The following is a 20,747-nucleotide window of genomic DNA, read 5'->3' on the forward strand; positions in this document are numbered from 1 at the left end:
GACGCTTTTCCTAGATTTCCAACGGACATGAAGGCAGCACAGATTGTGACACTGGCTATGAAATTTCCATTTTATATTTCAAGAAAACAGCTCCATCTTCAGGCTATATTTTTTATCGAACAAATTCAACAGCATTTACCCTGTAATTTTAACTTAGCTAGCAGCATCAGTTATAATAATTTTTGAATCACAGTTAAATTAAAAAACAAAACAAAGACATGTAGCCTAGGCCGTTATAAATATCAGTGAATTAATAATTAATGAAGAAAACATAAAAAACATAAATACTGAAGCATACGCCAGTTTCGTAAAATATATTACTTTATTCTTCAATATAATATATAGAAAGTAGCCTACATGTTTGCTTAAAATGTTCCTATTCAAAGGAAAGAACAGTAGTTCTGAACCATTTGTTCCACTAGATGGCAGCACACAGTAGAACTGCGTCTTCTCTGCCTTCAAGGTTAGATGAAGAAGTGAGTATTGCAGTCAGTGCGCTGCTGCCTCCCAGCGTACAGCAGCTAGTAGATTGGTCTGTCTTTAAAATACATCTGTTTCCCCCCTTTTTAAAAACTAGTGGGTAGTTATTTCTGTTAATATTTATATTTTTTCGGATGTTTAACAAGGACCACACGACTAAGCCCGAGAAGAACCGAGGAAGTGCGAGGCTTTAGAGTTTTTGGCAATCCTTTTGGGCTGCCTTTACTCTGCTTTTATTATCGGCTGTTTTCCAAGAAGGGATTTTTTTTCGGCGACCCGAGGAAACATGAGCTTTCTTTTGTGAGTTACAACCTTTCGATACACGCTTATTTTGTCTCGCCATTTAGCTTCGTGTTTGGGAAATGCCAGCTTTGCTGCAACAGCTAGAAAGTTAGCTAGCCGTAGCGTTTCAAGGGCTTAGACTATTTCCTGGACGTACCTCGGACTGCTACTGATTCGCCTTATTTTCTGTAGCTTTCACTACACTTTCAAATTGTAATCAATACTAATCGCATATTCATCGGTACTTTAAGGCTAGTGGTTACAGTTGACCAAAAGAGAAATTTCACCTACTTAGAACAGGTCCACTGACAAATTGCCTCGAGAGAGATGGAGGGTTTTGATTGTGACTTGGATATTTGCTGGTGTAAACACTTTGATGCCACCGGCTAATCTAACACAGCACTGCTACCGCTAAACGCAGCAAAGTAACACCACAGTATGTCGTCGATATTTAGCCAGCTATTAAAATAATGTCTGTTTGAGGTAAGCTGAGAAACGTCAGACACACCTACTCTGATAGTTTGTAGTTAGATTGAAGAAGATGAGGTCTAGATTTACTATTGTTGTTGTCATCTTAATTTTTGTGTACTTGGTATATATGGGGAGGCTCGAAGGAAATGGCTAATGAAGAACAACAGTATCCTGATAATGGCACATACTTATTTTGAATTACAGAAATGCTACAGGATATTTTGGGTCGGATCTTGCCATTAGAGGATGCTCTAATTAAACATTTATTTTGTGTGTCCAACCCATGCTGTGAGGACTCACAAATTCTTGTTTAATGGGGCAGTGAGATCAACTGAATACAGTACCTCTACAAATAGCCTCATTATACAGAGAGGGGCCACACTGTTCACACACACCCACTTACATTCTGCTAAACTCAAACGAGCTTAAGCTCCCTTTGACATCTTTTTAAGAAAGTCACAACTTTTTTTTGAAAGGTCACCTCACATTAGTGTTCGGGGACCTCATGATTTCTTATCATATCTTTCTGTCTTTTTGTTTATTCTACCTTTTGTCTTCCGGTTTTATGTGTGACTCACACAGTGGAAATCGTTCATCCAAAACATTCAAGCCCAAGAAGAACATCCCGGAGGGTTCTCATCAGTATGAGCTGCTGAAACATGCAGAGGCTACTCTGGGGAGTGGAAACCTGCGCATGGCAGTCATGTTGCCTGAGGGTGAAGACTTAAATGAGTGGGTCGCAGTCAACAGTAAGCACTGAGTTTTATTTATTTTTCTTCTCTCTTGATACACCCTTTTATTTTAGGTTTAGATTCCTGGCTAAAGGGGCTCAGCACACTTCTGAAAAACATTTAATATCTTCAAGTCTTGTTCCTGACTCTTAATTAGTCCAAATCATGAGTCAGTTGCGAGCGAACTATCAAGCTGTAAGATCTTGGCATTGCTTCCAAAGACCATGTGCATTCATGCCAGAGCAGCCACCGTGAATGTTAAATAGACTTTATTGTCTGTGCTGTGAGCGCCTTGTTTACTTTCCTCTAAAAGGAGACAAATGGTCAGTGGATGCTTAAATCCTCATGCGTCAAAAAGCCTTCAGGGTTGGAGACAATCACGAGCCCAGCCTTTTAACACGTGATTGTCTGTCAGATGCTTTCTTAAGAAAAAATTTTAGGCGTGCCCAATTTCTAGCTTTGTTAACTGCACCTCTGAATTGCTGCCGCCACCGCTGCTGCACTCCTAATATTTGTGCTCTCCAGATTCACAGAGGGGTAGAAGCAAGGTTGGCTAGTATTGCACAAGCTGTTGCAGCTTGCACAATGAGTGAAGTCAGAATAAAAGTGCTGTGAGCAATAACTTCTCCCACCACCAAGCACAAATGACTTTTCACATGATCTGTGTTCACGAGAAGCCGTCCACTTCATGTTTTTAAGATTGTTTTGCATGTACTGGATAGCAACACAGTCCTGTGGCAGCTGTTCAACCCCAGATGGATGGATGGATGAATGGATGGATAGTGACAGTAGAAGGAGAAGTTACTGGCATGCAGTAAAAGGTCTCCAGGTACAATTGAACATGGGGAAATAATCTGACCAGTATCTTAACCAATTGCCTAGCTGGATACCCATCTGTTCCCTTTAGGAACTATTTCATAGTAACTGTTGGAGGTAGTACCCTCTCTTCTCCAGTGTCTTCACTTAGAAATGCGTTATTGTGATCCTTTTGAGACCTTTTCCAAACATAAGAGGAACAGTGAGTAACACAGTCGACAGAAAAGCGCTAATGTTGGTCAAACATTGGCTACAGCAACTCTTAACATTAGCCCTGAAAGTGGAACCATGCATGGAGAAATGAGTTGACAGTGAAGTCGTGTCTTTGAGTCTTTGAGTGGGACAAGGAAATGCAATGCAGTTTTGCCTCGCCCAAGCATTACATTGAAATCTTTGCTAGGATTTCCCCCTCAAATTGCTGTTGGGTATGCGTGACACAGTGAAGCAATGTGGGTGAAAATAAAGAGGCTGAAGCAAGATTACAGGAAAATAAAGGACCACAGGAAGAGATAGCGTTTTATCACTGACTGTTACATCATTTTAGGGTTCTTATTAGCTTTATGAATGAAAACAGAAAAAAGGTTTGAGGTTCATCTGTTAGAGCTTAGCATCAGGTATTCCCCAGACGGATTTTGGCTCCTGAATTTTTAGTCTATTTTATATCATTAAGATAATTCTGCTTTCTCTCACTGGTATAGGGCTGGATCATATCATATCGTTCACGGTAATACCAGTATAATGTTGGGCAACGATAAGAGAATGAAATATCATGATAGAATATGGGTAAAATGCGCATGCGCAGTGCCTTTATTTTCATATGTACATGGCGGAAAAAGCATTGCTGCGACGGAGAATGAGGAGGGCGAAAGCGGATCGTCGAATGAAACGGATGAACCAGAATTGGTTTGTAAAAATGCTGCAACTTCAGTGGTGTTGAACTGGTTTAGCTTTCGTCCGTTCAATAAACAACAAAGCACTATTTTTGGTAGAGCATGCTAGCGGGCCGTCGTTATTAACGTGTTTTTTGGAAAATATGGCACACTTAAAATCAATCCTTTGATTTTTCTGAAAATCAACAATGCCCCTTATAATCCCGTGTGCCTTATGTATGAATTCTGGTTGTGTTTACTGACCTGGAAAAGATTTTATGTGGTACACGGCACTCGTAAATCTGTCAGGTGTTTTAGTACGACTTTGCTAAGCTACAAACCTGCACCGCTTGATGGATTGTCGGGGCATGGTCATATCGCCCTGCTCTACGCTGGAATATTCATTTCTAGGCTGTAATCACATCAGTATGTTTGGTGGCATAAACAGGAATTTGGACTATTGGCTTTGTACAGCAGCATACAAAAATATTCTGTCAACTATGATTGGACAGTTTTTTGTTTTTAAAGGGATCTCAAAGTGAACCTGACAAACCACATGCCATGACAACTGGTCAGTATGGGTTTTTTTTTTTTTTTTGTGTGCGTTTTGTTTTTTCAATGGGATTTTTAAGTTACACTCTCAACCCAAATGCTGCCAGTGCTTAAAATGGATCTCCCCAACTGATGGGAAGCCAAAGTTGGCTGTATGCCACTGGGAATGAGTTGTAGCACAGTTTGTGCCAGATAACTGGACTGTGCACTGGTCTACAGTTTTGGCCTGGGTGGTGAAATAGGGATAGGCACAGTGCTGTGGGGTAATCTGATGCCAGCAATCGGTGCTGGCAAACACTACAGTTGGTGTCATATAGCAACACTTTTTCATCCCCAGGGCCAGAAACTGCCTTTCTGTTAGCAAATATTGTCCTTGCAGAAATGTCCTCAAGTAACCCTTTTCACTGACGCACTATTGGTGCCCAATTTATAACTTGTCCTGCAAATTTTTCCACCCACAATAATAATAATAATCATCATAATCATAATAGTGCCATTACCAAAAAGCTGGAACCATTGTGGGAACAGAAAAATATATTGCCAAAAGTTAAAAGTAATGAAAGGGAGTAGTACAAGCAGTATACTGCTGAAGGAGGTGTGAAAGTGTCCTTTCGTGTCTGTGCCTTAACACCAAGGAGGTAGTCCCCACACTGTTTGACCATGGTTTGTGTCCAAATGGGAGTTTTGTGTTCTGTTCTGTTTTCAGTTTTTTGCCTCCCACTTTCACATGCTGGTTAAGTTTAGACTCTGAAAATTATATTTGGGGGTATCAAGTTTGTTTAGCAAGTGTGCACATGTGAGTGGTTGGTTCACTATTATAACTACAGAGTAGAGGTGAAAGGAGGCCTTCTGCAAATCACTAACACAGGAGTGTGTGATGCACTAGAAATGAAAACAAGCTGCCTAAACACAATTTTAATGTTTTTCTTTATTTCACATTTTTCCAGCTGTGGACTTCTTCAACCAGATCAACATGCTGTATGGCACCATCACAGATTTTTGCACTGAGGAAAGCTGTCCAGTCATGTCTGCTGGTCCTAAGTAAGTGATTAAAACTCATAAAACTAGCCCATGGGCTATTCTTCAGTCTTTGTTGTGTGACGAGACTGAGCAGGGTCAGGATTTGGAAAATGCACTTGTCTTCATAATCGTATACACCCTGTGACATAGATCTTTTTGTTTTGGACTCCCGCTGTCACGGTAGATTTGCAGCAGATGTCTTTTATGTGCTGATAAAAATTTAGATTTAATTCTACAAAGGAAAAAACGCCTATTAGAAAATGTTTGGTGACTAGCATCAACTCTTACTCGAACCAGGACCACTTGTATATTATCTGCTTATTGAGAAAGACCACTTTGCTACAGTTGATTACATCAGTGTTGAATAAGTCCAGATGGAGACCATAACGGGGTTTTTCCTTGCTCAGAATGGGCCTCTGGCTAGGGACTGCTCGCATAAGCGTGATTAGTGCTTGTAGTTACTGAGCCACACAGGCCAGTTTGATCTCAGCTGGGCCATACTAATAAAACAATCGCATGATAACATACCTTTCATTTAATATACAGAAGTTTACGTTTAAAGATCCACCTATTAACAAACAAAACACACGATTATGTGTGCATTAGATGTGCAGAAATCATTTTTCTCCTGTTTCTGAGAATTTGATTAACATGAATATTCATTATGCTCAATTAAGCTTTTGTTATAACACTCGGGATTTTCTTCCTTCTCTTTTGAGTCAGCCAAAAATTCCTCTTGGTATAAATGTGCTCAGTGTGTTTTTCATTGTTATTTCCTGTAGGTATGAGTACCACTGGGCTGATGGAACCAACATCAAGAAGCCCATCAAATGCTCTGCTCCCAAGTATATTGATTACCTCATGACTTGGGTGCAAGACCAGCTCGACGATGAGACGCTTTTCCCTTCAAAGATCGGTATGATTCACTTTGTAGTTTCTACCAGCCTTCACCTTCAGTTATCGTTTTAATGCACATGTCGTACATCAAACAATAAGGTGTGTGGAGATTCAGAATACATGCACAGCCTTTTTTATTACCAGAGAAATCCAGCTCCCACGCAAAATGAATGCATGCAAGTAATAGAAATGATGAACTTAGCAGAAATGTGAACTTTTCAAGTTTTCCTTATTTAAATGTAGCGGTGCATTTGTCTTTTTTTAATTTTATGTAATAACCTAACACATTTAGAGATCTTCCTGGATGACAGTGTACAGGATTGTTAAGTGGTAGTATTTGCATACCTACAGTTATCAGCCTCATAACTAGTTGTGGCGTGTGCAGTCTAAGGTGGAGTTTTATTGCTATTGAATGGCAGCCAGCATAAACTGCAGTCTGATAGACCCAGTACATATTAGTAGAAGTGGTGAGTGTGCTGCCCTGGAGGTACACAATTCACTCCATTGCCTATGATCTGTTGTTCACTTGGCCAGAAATAACCTCAAAACCTGCCAGCATCTTCAAGGTTCCTTGGAGGTGTGTGTTGTGATGAAGTACCCATTGCACACATGTTAAAATCAATTCGGGGCTCAATAAGCGTGCATTCATTTGTTCAGCATCTGAAGCTTTAATTTACTCGTCCTAGTGTCTATATTGACTTGTACGGTAGGTGGCTCTCTGTAGAAGCCTCTGTGCTCTGCAGCAGTTTAGTTTAGTGTTTATTGTTGAAACTAAAACTTTCTTTCCTGCAGATGAATCCTCGGCACAGTGAACATGAGGTGTTGCTGTGTTGCTTTCATCACTCTTTGTGCTTCCCTAAGATCATGCTGTGGCCTGCCTGTGCAGACTGCAGCATTTTCACAGGCAGACTGTAATGTAGCTGCATGTCGAGCTCTCTGGTGTTTTTTCAAAACACTTTCCTTCTCTTTCTTTTGTTCCCAAGGCGTGCCCTTTAAGCGTAATTTTATGTCTGTGGCGAAGACCATTCTGAAGCGTCTGTTCAGGGTCTACGCCCACATCTACCACCAGCACTTTGACTCCGTCATGCAGCTGCAAGAGGAGGCCCACCTCAACACATCATTCAAACACTTCATCTTTTTTGTTCAGGTAAAGAATCCCTGATATCTGACTAATGCGGCACGTTGCTAACAAGGGCTGTAGCGTGTCGAGTCATGGGGTAATGCTTGCTCCTTTTTCTTTTGTCTTTCACAGGAGTTCAACCTCATTGACAGGAAAGAGCTGGTCCCACTACAGGAGCTGATTGAAAAACTGACAACCAAGGATAGATAAACAGCCCTGTAATCCTTATTTTATTGCTCTTCTAGTTTTTGCACAGATACCCACCCACCCCCACCCTGGCTATATGTATGCAGTATGTACTATTTCCATTTGGGGAAATGTTTTTAATAAGGCCAGGAAGAAGGAAGGGTGTTGTTAGGTTAAAGGCACCAGGACTAATGCTATCAGGGATTAAGTTAATTGAGCAAACCACAGATTAACATTAGCTGTATGGGGGGAAAAAAAGAAATTTCCCTTATATTCTATCACGGCTTACTTTAAGATAAGATGGATATATGTTTATTAATTTTCTACCTGACTGCACAGATGTTTTGTTTTTGTCCCACTTGAATTTAAGATAACATACTATTAGGTTCCAGCTCCATCATAGAAGAGAGCAGCGATTAAGCAGAGATGCTGTATCATAGGGTGGTGTGATAAATAACTGAATATTATTGGTTTATTTTAACATAGAAGGATCTTGATTTGATTTGATCTAGGTTTGCTACTGTCCACATCTGTAATATCATAACATCAGTCACAAAAGAATCCTAAGTGCCTAGCATGGCTCATAATTGCCCTAGTATATCAAAGGCCATATAACACTGATGTGATTGATTCATTCAATTTTCCTCACCACGTCCCTTTTAAGTTTGTGCTTCTTACACCCCCACCCCTATTTTTTTTTTCCTATGTGTCCTGTAACTTGGCTCAGAATTATTTCTTTATTTCTTCTGCTCCTTGTCGACTTTATTTAGTTATAAAGTCTTTTGGCCAAGTTTTATAATGTGCAGGCTATGATACATGAATGTGTTGTGAAGGACATAGAAGTGAAGCTAGAATGATGTTATGCTGTAGCAGGGACTAAGAAATGACGAATCTTGTAGCATGGTCTAGTAACATGTCCCTGTGTACTAGTTTTTCCCCTTCAAAAACTTTGAAATAGTAACAGGTTTTAGAAGAACTTTGAAGGGATGAAAAACCCAAAATTGTAGGGAAATAGATGTAGAAATCTGTGTTTAGACTCCACTGTTTGAGACATGCTAGCATTATGAATTGGATACAGCAGAATCCCTTGTTATCATACTGGCTGTAAAGCACTTTGAACAGTGTTTCTGATCTCTATTTTTTGAATGTTTTCTTCCTCCTTGCCCCATGCCCCACCCCCACATGGATTGGCTGTGCTTTGGGAGAAGCTGTACCATGTGACTGACCATAGTTTATTTCATTTAACTCCCTCTTAAATCAGCTGAAAGGCACAAGTGAGACTTCTTATTGCTTTCTTTCTTGACTGGTTTGTTGTTGTGGTGATTCGAAGAGGAGATTCATGTACCTTTCTCCAATCGCAAAGTGTAGTTTTTGACTATGCAATAATTGACACGACACTAAAAGGGGATGCCAGTTGGCTCATTCATACTTTATATCCAATATTGAGATTTCTTTATAGGTCTTCTGTTTGGGTGAAGGATGCATACAGAAGTGCTTCTCTGTCAGGTTAAGTTAAAAAAAACAAACAAACAAAAAAAAAATGAACGGTGACATGAATATTTTATATCTGAAATTTGTCAGAGGTATAACACTTATAAACGCACATGTGTAAATACTGAGAGTTAGACACGTCTTGGAAGATTCAGTAAGCATGGAGTGATAGTTTTTGGTTAAACGAGTGCATTTATACCTTTTAGAGGCTGCTTCCTTCTCCCTTTCTTTGGATATTAAAATCTTGTTTGTTTTGATTGTTCAGTATCTTCTCATTTCCAACTTACTTAGCTTATTATGATGAATGTTACTGCTCACCAGATATCTGAAAATGTAATAGAATATCGGTCATCCTGCAAGCATCTCATCCTTATGAAATGCCCGAAACATAGCCTGTTGCCTACGGTTTTTCCTCCTCGACTGAAGTAATTGGTGAATTGTCTGTAAATAAAGGCTTGGTAGGGGTTTTCAATGCTACTGAATTGATTTATGCTGTTTATAAGGCAAATAAAGGTGGGCTTGACTCTTTGAAAAACTTGTATGTTCATTATGTACTGTGAGCTCAGCGCTACTGGTGATCAGAGTAAAGCATTTAATAAAGTACTGTACTCAAGTACAGTTGTAACCTTTTTTCTTTTTTTCCTTTTTTTTTAAACTGCTTTATGCTGCTTTTCGTGTCTGTGTGTGTCTGTCTTTAAGAAAATAAAAGAAACCCAACTATTATCAAAATGAAACTTTCCCGGTTAGGTATTTTGAGTTTCTGAAATGTTTAAATCACATGGCACCATTATTGTGCAATAGCAATAATAGTATTGCAGTAAAGTGTACTGCAATTTATCACTTCCTTTGCCAATATGTGTTTTATCCAATAAGACACACTTTACTCTTTATCAAGGTGCCCTGGTCTTGTGGCTGTTTTTCAGCACAGGACCTGGGCACCTTCCAGTCATTGAGTTGACCAAGAACATCCCTGAATACTGAAGTATTCTGGAGTAATATGTGAGGCTGTGCAGCCAGATGATGATCCCAAGCTCAGCAGTACAATTATTGAAACAGGAAAGAATCAAGGTGCTGCAATGGCCCAGTCAAAGTCCAGACCTCAACCTGACTGCGATGCTGTTGAGAGGCGTTAAGAGAACTGTGAATAAATGTAAGTAAATGTCTACAAATCTCGCTGAACGGAAGCAAGGTCGTAAAGAAGAGTGGGCCAAAATGCCTCCACAACAACATGAGCGAATGATAAAGTCATAAGAAAAAGATTGCTTCAAGTTATTGCTGCTAAGAGTGGTTATACAAGCTAGTCAGTCAAGGTGTGTAACATGGAATAACTGCATTTAAACTATAGTACAATGTTCTCAATGAAAGAAGACATCTAATAAAACTTAAATAGCCCCAAGTCTCTAAATTGACCTGCACTGCTCACGTAAATGCTGTGCGATGCTGCAAGTTTGTTATCAATCTCATGCGAAGTACATACAGGGACAGTCTTGCCGTCTATAAAGGCAGTTTATGTAGAGGAGAGCAATGTGTCATGATTTAATAAAATAGATGTGGCAATCAACACGAAAGGGTTCAGACAATTTTCATAGCGTGTTTGATGGGGTTTTTTCACTGCCAAAAGAATAAAAAAATATATAATACAGTTCAATGGGCTAAATATTGAACTTGGAGCACAGAAACAAACCATCAGTCTGATACCAATACCAGCGTTCTTATCGATATTATTGGTTTTTAGATCGATCCCCTGAATGACTTATTCATGGACTCTGGTTCCACCCACTTCTACCTCACATTGAGTCTTTAATGCAGTTCAGAGAAATATTTTGAACCTTTTTACTAAAAACATGTGTGTATTTTTTTATACTAAACAAATTTTACATATAAAATACAATGAAATTAGATATTTGAAAATACTGTTGGACTACATTATTGTAGATATCAGCATAAAAACAGTTGCACGGCTCACCAGTTACAACATTGAACTCGTGTTTACGCATCCATACGTGACAGACTTCATAATTTAGTACTTGAAAGTCGTGACAGCTCATTTGTTAAACATTTCTGAATGAATTGGGAGTTACATTTGTTTCTTCTTCTTCTTTTAATTACTGACGTAAGCAACAGCTGCTTCCGGGGCGGATACACGGCTGTGCTAACTTCCGCTTCCTAACGTTGAGCGCGAAATCTAAAACAACAAGCTGACATCCTAGCAGCTGCCGCAACATCCTAAGGAATATTTTAAAGATCATTTTAAAAATATTTAATAATTTTTGCGAAGATGTCTTTTACTCCAAAAAGGCCATGTCCAGACCCAATGAACGACTCGATGGAGAAGAGAATAAAGCGGATTTCTATCGAGGGGAACATCGGTGAGTGCTGCAGCTTATTGCAAAAGTCACATTTGACAAAACAAAAAGTTCAGTGTAAAGGTTTAATGTCCGCAGATGGATGTCAGGTGCTGCTCGGGGTACCTGTGTGTAACAGTATACAGCTTCAGACGATGTACTCCTAATGTACTACTTTTGCCGCCAATTTGCTACTAGACTATTCTTCTTCTAAGAAAATATTAAACGACATTGCACTTGTGTGACGCATAGCTAGGTCTATGCAGTACGCTATATGACACGAGTGAACTTTAATTTGTGCTTCTTTTGCGTTCAGCGGCAGGCAAATCTACCTTTGTTCGCCTCTTGGAGCAGGAGAGCGCGGACTGGGAGGTGGTACCAGAGCCGATCGCCAGGTGGTGCAATGTTCAAACAACTGGCAGCGACTTTGAGGTATTAAAATAAAATAAGATTCTATATTAGAGTCGTTTAAAAAAAACTTTTCTGATGTTTACATAAAATCTGCTTTCTTGTCAGTTTATGACAAATTTGTGAGTAATTTAATAACCAGCACATTATCGTGCATTCAGGAAGACGTAATAACTGGGGAGACTCCCCATCTGTATTTAGAGTGCAGCTGCTGTCTGCCCTTATACAGTATCTGCGTGGCCACACACCCAGAGGGACAGATAGTCCCACTGTGGGCGGATGAATGTATCATCATCATCAGGCCAAACATCTGACACCCCCCCCCCCCCCCCCCCCCCCCACACACACACACACACACACACAACTGGCGACCTGTAACCTCACTTTCAGCCTAATATTCATGGTCTCTACATGCCATAAGGATCCCCCCACCCTACCCCCAGCTACCAAGCAGTGAGAGGGATATTGAGATACTCTTCTCCATATCAACCAAAAATGCTTAAACAAGTGACTGGTGTGTTGCATTTGCACTGTTGTTATATTATGGATGACTGGATACAAGTTACCAGTCATTCATAATAAGTTAGGTAGATCCTTCATTGTTACCAGTTTTCATTCAGCCCAGCAGAGGTGGGAATCATCAGACAACCCACGATATATTACCACAATATGATGTTATTGTGATTTTTTTTTTTAATTATTATTTTGATTGTATTGCAGTAACATATACTGCAATTTATCACCTTTTTTCAAAAGTGATGTCCTCAGACAAGTGAACTTTAATTTGTGCTTCTTTTGCGTTCAGCAGCAGGCAAATCTACCTTTGTTAGATTTGCTAGATTTGTTCATAAGATTGTCAGTATCTGTCTTGTCCAGTATTTTCACTTTGTGCTGCAACACCAGATTATCGAGTATACCAACGCTGTCAGTAAAACCTGCCAGGAATGTTGCCATAAGACGGACAGACTAGGGTCATGGTTGCAATTACATGCAAACTGTTTGTGATCATTCAGGAATTAACTGTGGAAATGGTTGAAAGCCACACATTTGTTGCCGTCTGCGTAGACAGGAAGTCACATTTATCTTTTTTACATTTGCAGAAAGGTTGCTTCCTATCAGGCAACTGGTGCAGTTGCCCTGCAGTCAATTAAAATTAGTTGTTAGTGTGCAACACCCTCAAGCTCAGGGTGGCCATTTAGTTACCACTAGTTGCAATTTGTTGCAGAATGTGGGGGGGAAAAAACCTACTGCTAGTGGCCAGTTTAAAGAAGGTAAACACTTCAAATAAAAATATATCATATCAGCTCACATGTACACTTTTTGTTGGTAATCCAATAAATAGTGCAAAATGGTGTCGGCACGCTGTAAAATGATAGTATGCAGGCACTATCAGAATACACTGCTTCTGCTGAACCATTCAAGGGTCCTCAACAAGTCTCCACTACTGCCACAACTTTTAAAGGCAGTGGTCAAAGCGCCCTCTGCCAGTCACTGGACCAAGTATTTTTGGAGAGCAATGCCAGTGAGGAACAAATCAAATTTAGAAAAATGGTTTAGTGCTTTTCTTATTTACTCACTTACTAAATGTGGGCTAAGATGTTTATGGAAAAGCCAGCTTTGTTCAGCAAAAGACAAAGCTTAAATGATTTACAATACATCGGTAAATAATAATAACTATCACTCGTATATGACACATTAAACTGTATAAAGTAAGATGCCTCGGATTGTCTTAAAGGACCTGAGTTCAGTGCTTTAAAAAGACAGCATATGTGGCATAAAGTTGTATTCTGATATTTGCAAGATCTAAAAAATGTTATTTTGGGGAAAGGTAAAGAAACGTGTGCAAAGAGTTTCCATCAGTAGAGCTTGGTTGGTAAAAAATCAAATAGCTGCTGCTTTAGCCATGTATTCATCACATGCCTTTTTTTTTAACAATGGGGCTATGTCACAGCTTACAGTGATTCACCTTTTTGTTACACATGATGACAAAAGGCTGCATTTATTATCTCTAAGTCATGAAGGTGTGTAAAATGAAACAATGGGATTTTTATGTTCTAGGAGCTGACCGCATCTCAGAGGAGTGGCGGGAACGTCCTGCAAATGATGTACGAGAAGCCAGGGCGGTGGGCTTACACTTTCCAGAGCTACGCCTGTATCAGCCGGGTGCGTGCCCAGATCAGATCAGCCAACGGGAAGCTCAGAGAGGCTGAGAATCCTGTGCAGTTCTTTGAGCGGTCCATCTACAGTGACAGGTATCGGACCTATTGATGAATATGTACGCTTGATAAAAATATTTTTCTCATAGAAATTTTCACTGTGAACACAGTGTAGGAATTTTTACCAGGCTTTAGAAACCTTTGTAAGAATTCACTTCTTTCCCACCACAGAAACCAGCCTCTGATTTATTTAACCCCTCAAAACAATTACAATTTAAAACATCCTGTGATAAATGAAACAGAATTGCTCATCCTTTTTTTTTGGATTCATTATATCTTAGGTACATCTTTGCAACCAACCTATATGAGAGTGAATGCATGAATGAGACCGAATGGTCCGTCTACCAGGACTGGCATGGGTGGCTGCACAACCAGTTTGGCAAGCACATTGAGCTGGATGGCATTATCTACCTCAGAGCCTCACCAGAGGTAACCTCCTCCTTTGTACTGCACACGTTTATACCTAAATGACAGTGTCCTTTAATAGAAAGTTCTGCAATTTTCATCATTCATGATTTTAAAAAATTATAATAAAGCTCACAATAAGCAAAAAGTTCACAGTGTTCTTCTTCTTTGGTGTACAGAGATGTTTAGAGCGGTTACACCTGAGAGGTAGAGAGGAAGAGCAAGACATCCCTCCGGAGTACTTGGAGAAACTTCACTTCAAGCACGAGAGCTGGCTGCAGCACAAGACCCTGACGTAAGCAGACTGTTCAGTCAGAAACTGTGTGCATTTATATGAGGAAAACAGATGTACTTGTATGATAGGAGAGGCTTTGAATAAGCATTGGAAACCCCCTACTCCCCCATTCATGCAACAGCTGGAGGGGGGGAAGCGAAGGCTCGAACAGCGATACATGTGATCTTCATCTGCGTCATTGGCTTTGTGTGACGGGCTGTTTCTTTGCTCCATCATGTGTACATTTCCTTACAAAGTTTAATGTCTTCATTTCATTAAAAACAGTATGCAGTTTCCCACAGTGGGAAACTATAACATCTCTAACTGCATGTTCTATATCATGTCTTCCCACAGCATGGAGTTTGAGTATCTCAATGACGTGCCGGTCATGACGCTTGACGTGAATGAAGATTTTAAGGGAGATAAAATCAAATGTGCTAACATGATCGAGAAGGTTGGTACCGTTTCAGCCTGCGTAAAGATCAGAAATCATCAATTAATGCTTTCATTACTTTTCATATACTGTATTTCCATGTATGTTTTTGCACGTTTCAATAAATCGCTGCATCTGCCTCATTTTCCTAGCAAAATGGAAATAAGCAACGAGTGGCTCAACAGGTTTGAGCAGCACTGTGTCAAAACACAGTGCTGTAAAAAGATGTTTCAAATTTACTCGCTTGCTGTTATAAAAGAAGACAGTTTGGGCAAAATGCTGCATGAGACTGAGTTTCTTGTGATTCAGGGCTCAGTGATGCAATAAAATGCTTGAGCACTGGCATTGGTACTTTTACTCGAGTAAACACACACTGCGCTTGTTCATGAACCAGTTTCATGTTGATGCTATCAGCTGTGGTTAACTCAGGCACTTATTTTCACATCAGACACAAAAAACCCTGTTCCACACACAGCTTGGTGCTGTTACATAAACCCAACTGTTATCCAAGGAGGGGAGGGGAAAAGAAATCCAAAGTAATGATCTGTGCCTTTGTTGGTTTAGATTTTAATGCTAATTTGACGCCTTTTTTGTTTTTGTTTTTTGCTTTTTTGTAGGTCAAAGAGTTCTTGAGCACGCTATGAGCACCACCACAAAGAAAAGAGTGAAGACTGGATGGCTTTTAAAGCATAGACAATGACAGTTACTTGTCTGTTCAATAACTGAAAAGAAAAGAAATTGGGGGTTTTTGGTTGTTGTTTTTTTTAAGTGTTGTGTATTTATCAGCATTAATGTGCACAAATGAGATTGTAATGTATGTCCACTGATAACAATGACAGTAAACTTGTTTTTTTTTTTTCCCCACCGATTGCACAAAATCAAGTGTCACACGTGTTCTTTCTCCGCTCCAAATGTTTCTTGGCAGTCTGTGCAGCTCTTCCAGAAGATGTCGCCAGTCTCCATTAAAGCTGCCCGGCTATTTCTGAGCGCTCAGCCTGCCTTGACCTGGTAGCTCCAATAGGATTTGACTAAAGCTATCTGACATTAGCTTCTTTCATTTTTACTTTTAATGCCTTTTTAAAAAGCACAGAGTAGAATGGATCACCAAGGTGGAAACATCTCATGACTTTTTGTTTGCTTTTGCTCTTTTTGGCAGTTCCGGGTCCAAAATAAATACCCATCCTCAGCAAGTGTTCAAATGAATTATTTAAGTGTAACTTTTAGAATGTTGTTAGCAGGATTTGTTTATATATTTCCTGTTAAGCAATAAAAAACTGATTTTGCATGTTTCTGTCTATGGTCAAAGTTGTTTTGATGAAGTAATGGGGAGCCAATTTGTCAAGTTTTAGTCTTCTGCGCGCCTCCCAGCGCTAATGGTCTGACCTCCGCCCCTGTGGCGTCACGCAGGAGGAGGGATGGTACTTTAAATATGGGGAAAGAAACGCTACACACAAAGACTCCCGTGGCACTTCCAAACAGGCGCTTTGGACAAGATGTTACCTTGGCCTTGCGTGTGCGTTTCCATTTAGATATGTGGATTGTGCGTTTCGCGTTAGGTTTGATTTGTAGGGTCGCAGAAATCATCCCAGCGAGATAGCCGCAGCTCACGTACTTTAGTTTTAGGCACTTTGGCTCCCAAAGCAGTTAGATTAGGCAACCGTTCTCAAACACGCACGACTCGAAACTGACGAGGAGGACAGGTGGACGCCACGCTGATCAGCCGCGAAGGGGAAACTTGTCACCATGAGTTCCGACAAGAGCAAGTAAGTGTCTGATCGTCAAGTGTTAACTTGTGAAACTAAAAGCTATGCACGTTTGAAGTTTTACCTCGTAGCTTTCGGTCCTCGGGTTTTTGGGGAGATTTGTTTTGTTGTTTCCTGTCAAGTGTTGAGTCGGTGAACGAGGCGTCAGGAATGTCGCTCACTAGAAAACGAAGTAGTCACGTTCAAAGCATTGTGCCAGTGTGCGTAAAGCTGGAACTTCTGTGGTTTCTGAGTTTAGTGGATCGCTGATGGCATGCCATAGTAACGCCACGTGCAAGCTATTTATAAGAGTACTGATCTTTCTGAAAAGCGTTCATTCATTCCAGCGACAACCTTGGATAGATAAGACACACACCGTGGCTATGAACGGGCTAATCTATTTTCCAAGAAGCTGTCGCTATTAATTAGAGAGGAGGAGAGCGCAAGGCAAGTGTCGGAGATGTCTTGCATTGTATCTTTCTGAATAAAGCCGTGCGTAATGCGTAGTGCGCTAGACTGCACTATCCCCGTGGCGGACGGGTATGAGGGGGAACCCTCCCCCCCCTCCCCCATCCCATCCACTGGGCCCAGTTGTATAGACTTCACAGTAATGTCAAACAGGGAAGATTCACGGAGTCTGCTCTTTCCTTACAAGCATCTCATTCACGGTAACAAGTTATTTTAGATGGATGGTTTTTGGCTTGAAAATGTAATTGCATCGGAATAGGCGAGGCACAGTTCCTCAGAGCGAGCGTGACGCCCTCTCCAAGTAACAACGAACGAAACCTGAAATGACCTATTGTGCCGTGCCATGTGAGCAGCAGAAATAAAAGTGACAGCCGATTCCTCGTTCTTGTGTCTTTCCCGGAGACAGACGTCTGGTTTTGTAACAGGGAAACGTTTTCTCTATTCTTTTTGTTCTGTTTCACCTGCACCTGTGTGAGCGCCTGCTGAAACTTAAAATGCTCTTTTGTGTTCTTCCCGTTGATGCTTTGACCAATGTGCCATTGAAGGAAATTCCAAAAGTTAAGGCAGAGCTGAAGGGCACCGAGCTAACTTCTGTTTGGTTATTACACAAGTCAAATAATCTCTTTGATTGTACTGGTGATATGGCCATTTATTTGTTTACCCATTTCACTTCGCATTCAGGCTCCGCAGCGGTGTGGTAGTGGAAGTCACAATAGCCCCACTTGAGTGTTAATTGGGTGGCTATATCTGAGGAATATTAAGCTGAAAAGTATGTTGTGATAACAATACCAATATAATGGTTGTATTATTGCAACACTTTGATTAAAAATATATATAGGTATATGCTTCATATTATGGCCTACTCTCAGCCTGAGAAATTGCCAAATGGCCAATTATCAAGTTATATACCTAATGCTGATCACCTATATGTCTTCCTCTGTCCTTCAAGTAATGGTGCAGAAGTTAACTGCAACCAGCCAAATCCGCTTTTTTATGCTTGCCTGTTAAACTTTCATGTGGGTATTACCGCCCAGAAGATCAGCTTTAGCTCGAGTATCACTTTAAGGCTTGAAACTCACTGCTGTACACCTTTTTTCTTTCTTTCTTTCTTTCTTTCTTTCTGTTTTTTGCCCTGATGGCGCTGAGGGCATCTACCCTCATGGCCAACCAGGCTGGTTGGACTGGATGTGTCATTCTGTAAAGAGATGGGGATGATCCTTGATCCCAAACAGCTGATCCCGGCTCCTCACGCACTGACAGGTTTATCCAGACGCCTGAGGTCACTGAGAACTGAAGCAGAATCGAAAGTTCAGGAGTGAGAAATAGATGCAACTGGTCGCTCAGATCTTCACCCAGATTATTATTCTTATTATTACTATTCTTATTATTATTGATTAATCAAGAAGATAGAGTCATAGAAGGAAATGGGGGGGGGCAAGATCAAGTCGATTTCCTGCATTTAAAATGACTTGAATGAGGAGATGTAGGATCCAATCGACTATGTTGACCTGATTTTAAACTCGGCGAGTCATTTTGACTTTTCTGAGTTATACCAAAAAGCAGATTTAAAGTTTCTACTCTCTTTGAAGCACTTACCATATTTCTTTTTCCATTTGACACCCAATTCAAAACAGGAATGATGCGTTCCCCTCCTGCATCCAGGATGTCTGTAAACCACCTGTGGCCTGTTTCTCATGGTTAGTCGAGCCCTGTCTGAGGCCACAGTGTGCAGTGATTAACACGGCTCTGTGAACTTGCCTTAGCCAGCAGTAAAACCTGAAACATGAGCTTTCTTTGCTCTTCTGTGTGCTCACCGGTTTCCCTGATGACCCTCTCTCTGTGCTACATGAGCTGCCTTCATGCATACTGCTGCATCACCAGTTCTTTGGTACCTGCTGCAGAAGTAAATACCCAAGCTGGGTTCTTAGAGAGATCCTGAATCGTAGCTCCTGTCTGTACAGCCATTGTGCAAGATTGAATTAAAAGGGCCAATCTCATGTTTTTATAGCGTGTCACTTCTGATCGTTGTTAACATGTCTGCTTAGGTACAAGGTACAAAGAATACAGCATGGCAGAACCCAGCTCTTCTAAAGTTGGTGCTATTTTCTGGATGCTCTGTCCTGGGATGGAAGACGATGAGGACAAGTGGAACAGAACACTCAAAGCAATCAAGGCCTAAATGATAGTGTTGACTCTATGTGCACGGAACAGTGCGGAAACCTCGGTCACTTTTATTTATTTATTTTTTTCATATTTAAGAAAAAAAGAGCAACAAAAAGAAGGTACAGAGGTTAAGGATTGCATATAAACTTGGCACTTAACCCAACCACTCCTCGACACCCATTTGATCTGGGAGCTGGTTGCATCTGTTATCATCAGTGTTGTGCTCCTATGTTCTTAGGGCCAGAGATCGTATCCACTAGGGAGATCCAGATGAGCTCGGAGTGCAATCAAAGGAACACGTTGTATCCTTCCTGACTTTGTTTATTTAGCGGTTTTGCGCACTGCTCCCATTCCTTCTGTGCTGTCTCATCGTTGGTCTCACATTGTTCAGTAGCAAATTTAAACTGCTCACGTGTTTATTTTGCATTCTTTGTATGCATCCCGAAGCAAATATTTATTTTTGGTTTATTGGGGAAAAAAATGCTGCCAAAGGAAAAACACAAATTTGATTGTGACACGCATATTTAGTTTTACTGCAGTTTGACGCAGTAAATTGACACACAGGCACAGGGTAAGTCTTTACTTACCCTTTATAGCTCAACACAGTGGAATATAAAGGCAGCCTCTTTTTTTGTTTTGTTTTTTTTTTTTCATCTTTTTATGGTGTATTGTTTTCTGTATTCAGTGTTGAAAATAATTATCCACATTACCAGGTGAGCTAAGTAGCAAGTTGGAAGCAAGAGTGAGGGGTGGCTTGAGACTTTTTATCTCCAAGCAAAACATGACTGTCTACCTGGTGGAGCAAGCAAAGCAGTGAGACGTTTTTTGTAGTTGGCCACCAGGTTTGGAGACTGACTAGGCCACTCCATGACCTTAATGTGACCTATCCATGACCCATCTTCAGTGTTCTAGCTGAGGGAAGTAGGTTGGCACATGACCCCACCCATTGGCTCCTCAAAGTGGTGAAGTGGTCCTGTACCCTTTGTAGAACAATAGCCCAAAGCATAATGCTTCCACCTCTATGCGTGACTGTGTTGACGGTGTTCTTTGGGACGTACTTAGGATTTCTCTTCCTCCAAACATGACAAGTTGAGTTGATGCTGGTGAGGGTAGAAGTACATTTACCTTGTTGAGCAGGGGAAACCTGCGGGCACTGCAAGACCTTGATGCATTATATTGAAGTTTGTTACTGATGGTGTTAATTAACAAGCTCTTCCTGTGTAGTTTTGGAGTGATCCAATAGGCAGTAAAAGTTTAAATATAAAGCAAGTGCCAATCAGACATTTTGCACAGTGGATCAACATTTTGAAAAAATTGGTACTTTTCTGCATTCATCATTCCATCACTCTTGACAAAATCCCCAACGGTGTTTTACGGA

General features: G+C 40.6%; 3 protein-coding genes across 4 annotated transcripts in view; all 3 read left to right on the plus strand.

Annotated features, from left to right (window-relative positions):
* The first annotated feature begins 473 nt into the window (after window positions 1-473).
* LOC146666359 (MOB kinase activator 1B) lies at window positions 474-7,514 on the plus strand. Its single transcript, XM_085414345.1, has 6 exons — window positions 474-780; window positions 1,816-1,982; window positions 5,149-5,242; window positions 6,004-6,137; window positions 7,102-7,265; window positions 7,371-7,514. The coding sequence occupies exons 1-6, from the start codon at window positions 767-769 to the stop codon at window positions 7,446-7,448; spliced, it is 651 nt and encodes a 216-aa protein (XP_085270471.1). The 5' UTR covers window positions 474-766; the 3' UTR covers window positions 7,449-7,514.
* A 3,555-nt stretch (window positions 7,515-11,069) lies between these two features.
* dck (deoxycytidine kinase) lies at window positions 11,070-16,267 on the plus strand. Its single transcript, XM_085414349.1, has 7 exons — window positions 11,070-11,284; window positions 11,577-11,692; window positions 13,727-13,920; window positions 14,166-14,313; window positions 14,469-14,584; window positions 14,918-15,017; window positions 15,614-16,267. The coding sequence occupies exons 1-7, from the start codon at window positions 11,194-11,196 to the stop codon at window positions 15,638-15,640; spliced, it is 792 nt and encodes a 263-aa protein (XP_085270475.1). The 5' UTR covers window positions 11,070-11,193; the 3' UTR covers window positions 15,641-16,267.
* A 171-nt stretch (window positions 16,268-16,438) lies between these two features.
* LOC146666361 (electrogenic sodium bicarbonate cotransporter 1-like) overlaps window positions 16,439-20,747 on the plus strand; it is a 33,617-nt gene continuing 29,308 nt past the window's right edge. For both annotated transcript variants that reach the window (XM_085414347.1, XM_085414346.1), the window contains exon 1: window positions 16,439-16,759. In XM_085414347.1, coding sequence (XP_085270473.1) covers window positions 16,740-16,759 — 20 coding nt within the window. In that variant the 5' untranslated portion in view covers window positions 16,439-16,739. The remainder of the gene's footprint in view (window positions 16,760-20,747) is intronic.

The sequence above is a fragment of the Rhamphochromis longiceps genome, linkage group LG7 (genome assembly GCF_057381845.1).
Source record: "Rhamphochromis longiceps isolate RC_006_pf linkage group LG7, R_longiceps_female_GT1.1, whole genome shotgun sequence".
Taxonomy (NCBI): Eukaryota; Metazoa; Chordata; class Actinopteri; order Cichliformes; family Cichlidae; genus Rhamphochromis; species Rhamphochromis longiceps.

Bases quoted from the DNA above. Each gene is read 5' to 3' on its own strand.
- LOC146666359 (XM_085414345.1), top strand. The intron at 1,983-5,148 runs GTAAGCACTGAG...ACATTTTTCCAG, and splicing joins TGAGTGGGTCGCAGTCAACA to CTGTGGACTTCTTCAACCAG. The intron at 7,266-7,370 runs GTAAAGAATCCC...TGTCTTTCACAG, and splicing joins ACTTCATCTTTTTTGTTCAG to GAGTTCAACCTCATTGACAG.
- dck (XM_085414349.1), top strand. From the start codon at position 11,194: ATGTCTTTTACTCCAAAAAGGCCATGTCCAGACCCAATGAACGACTCG. The intron at 11,285-11,576 runs GTGAGTGCTGCA...TTTTGCGTTCAG, and splicing joins TTCTATCGAGGGGAACATCG to CGGCAGGCAAATCTACCTTT. The intron at 14,585-14,917 runs GTAAGCAGACTG...GTCTTCCCACAG, and splicing joins CTGCAGCACAAGACCCTGAC to CATGGAGTTTGAGTATCTCA.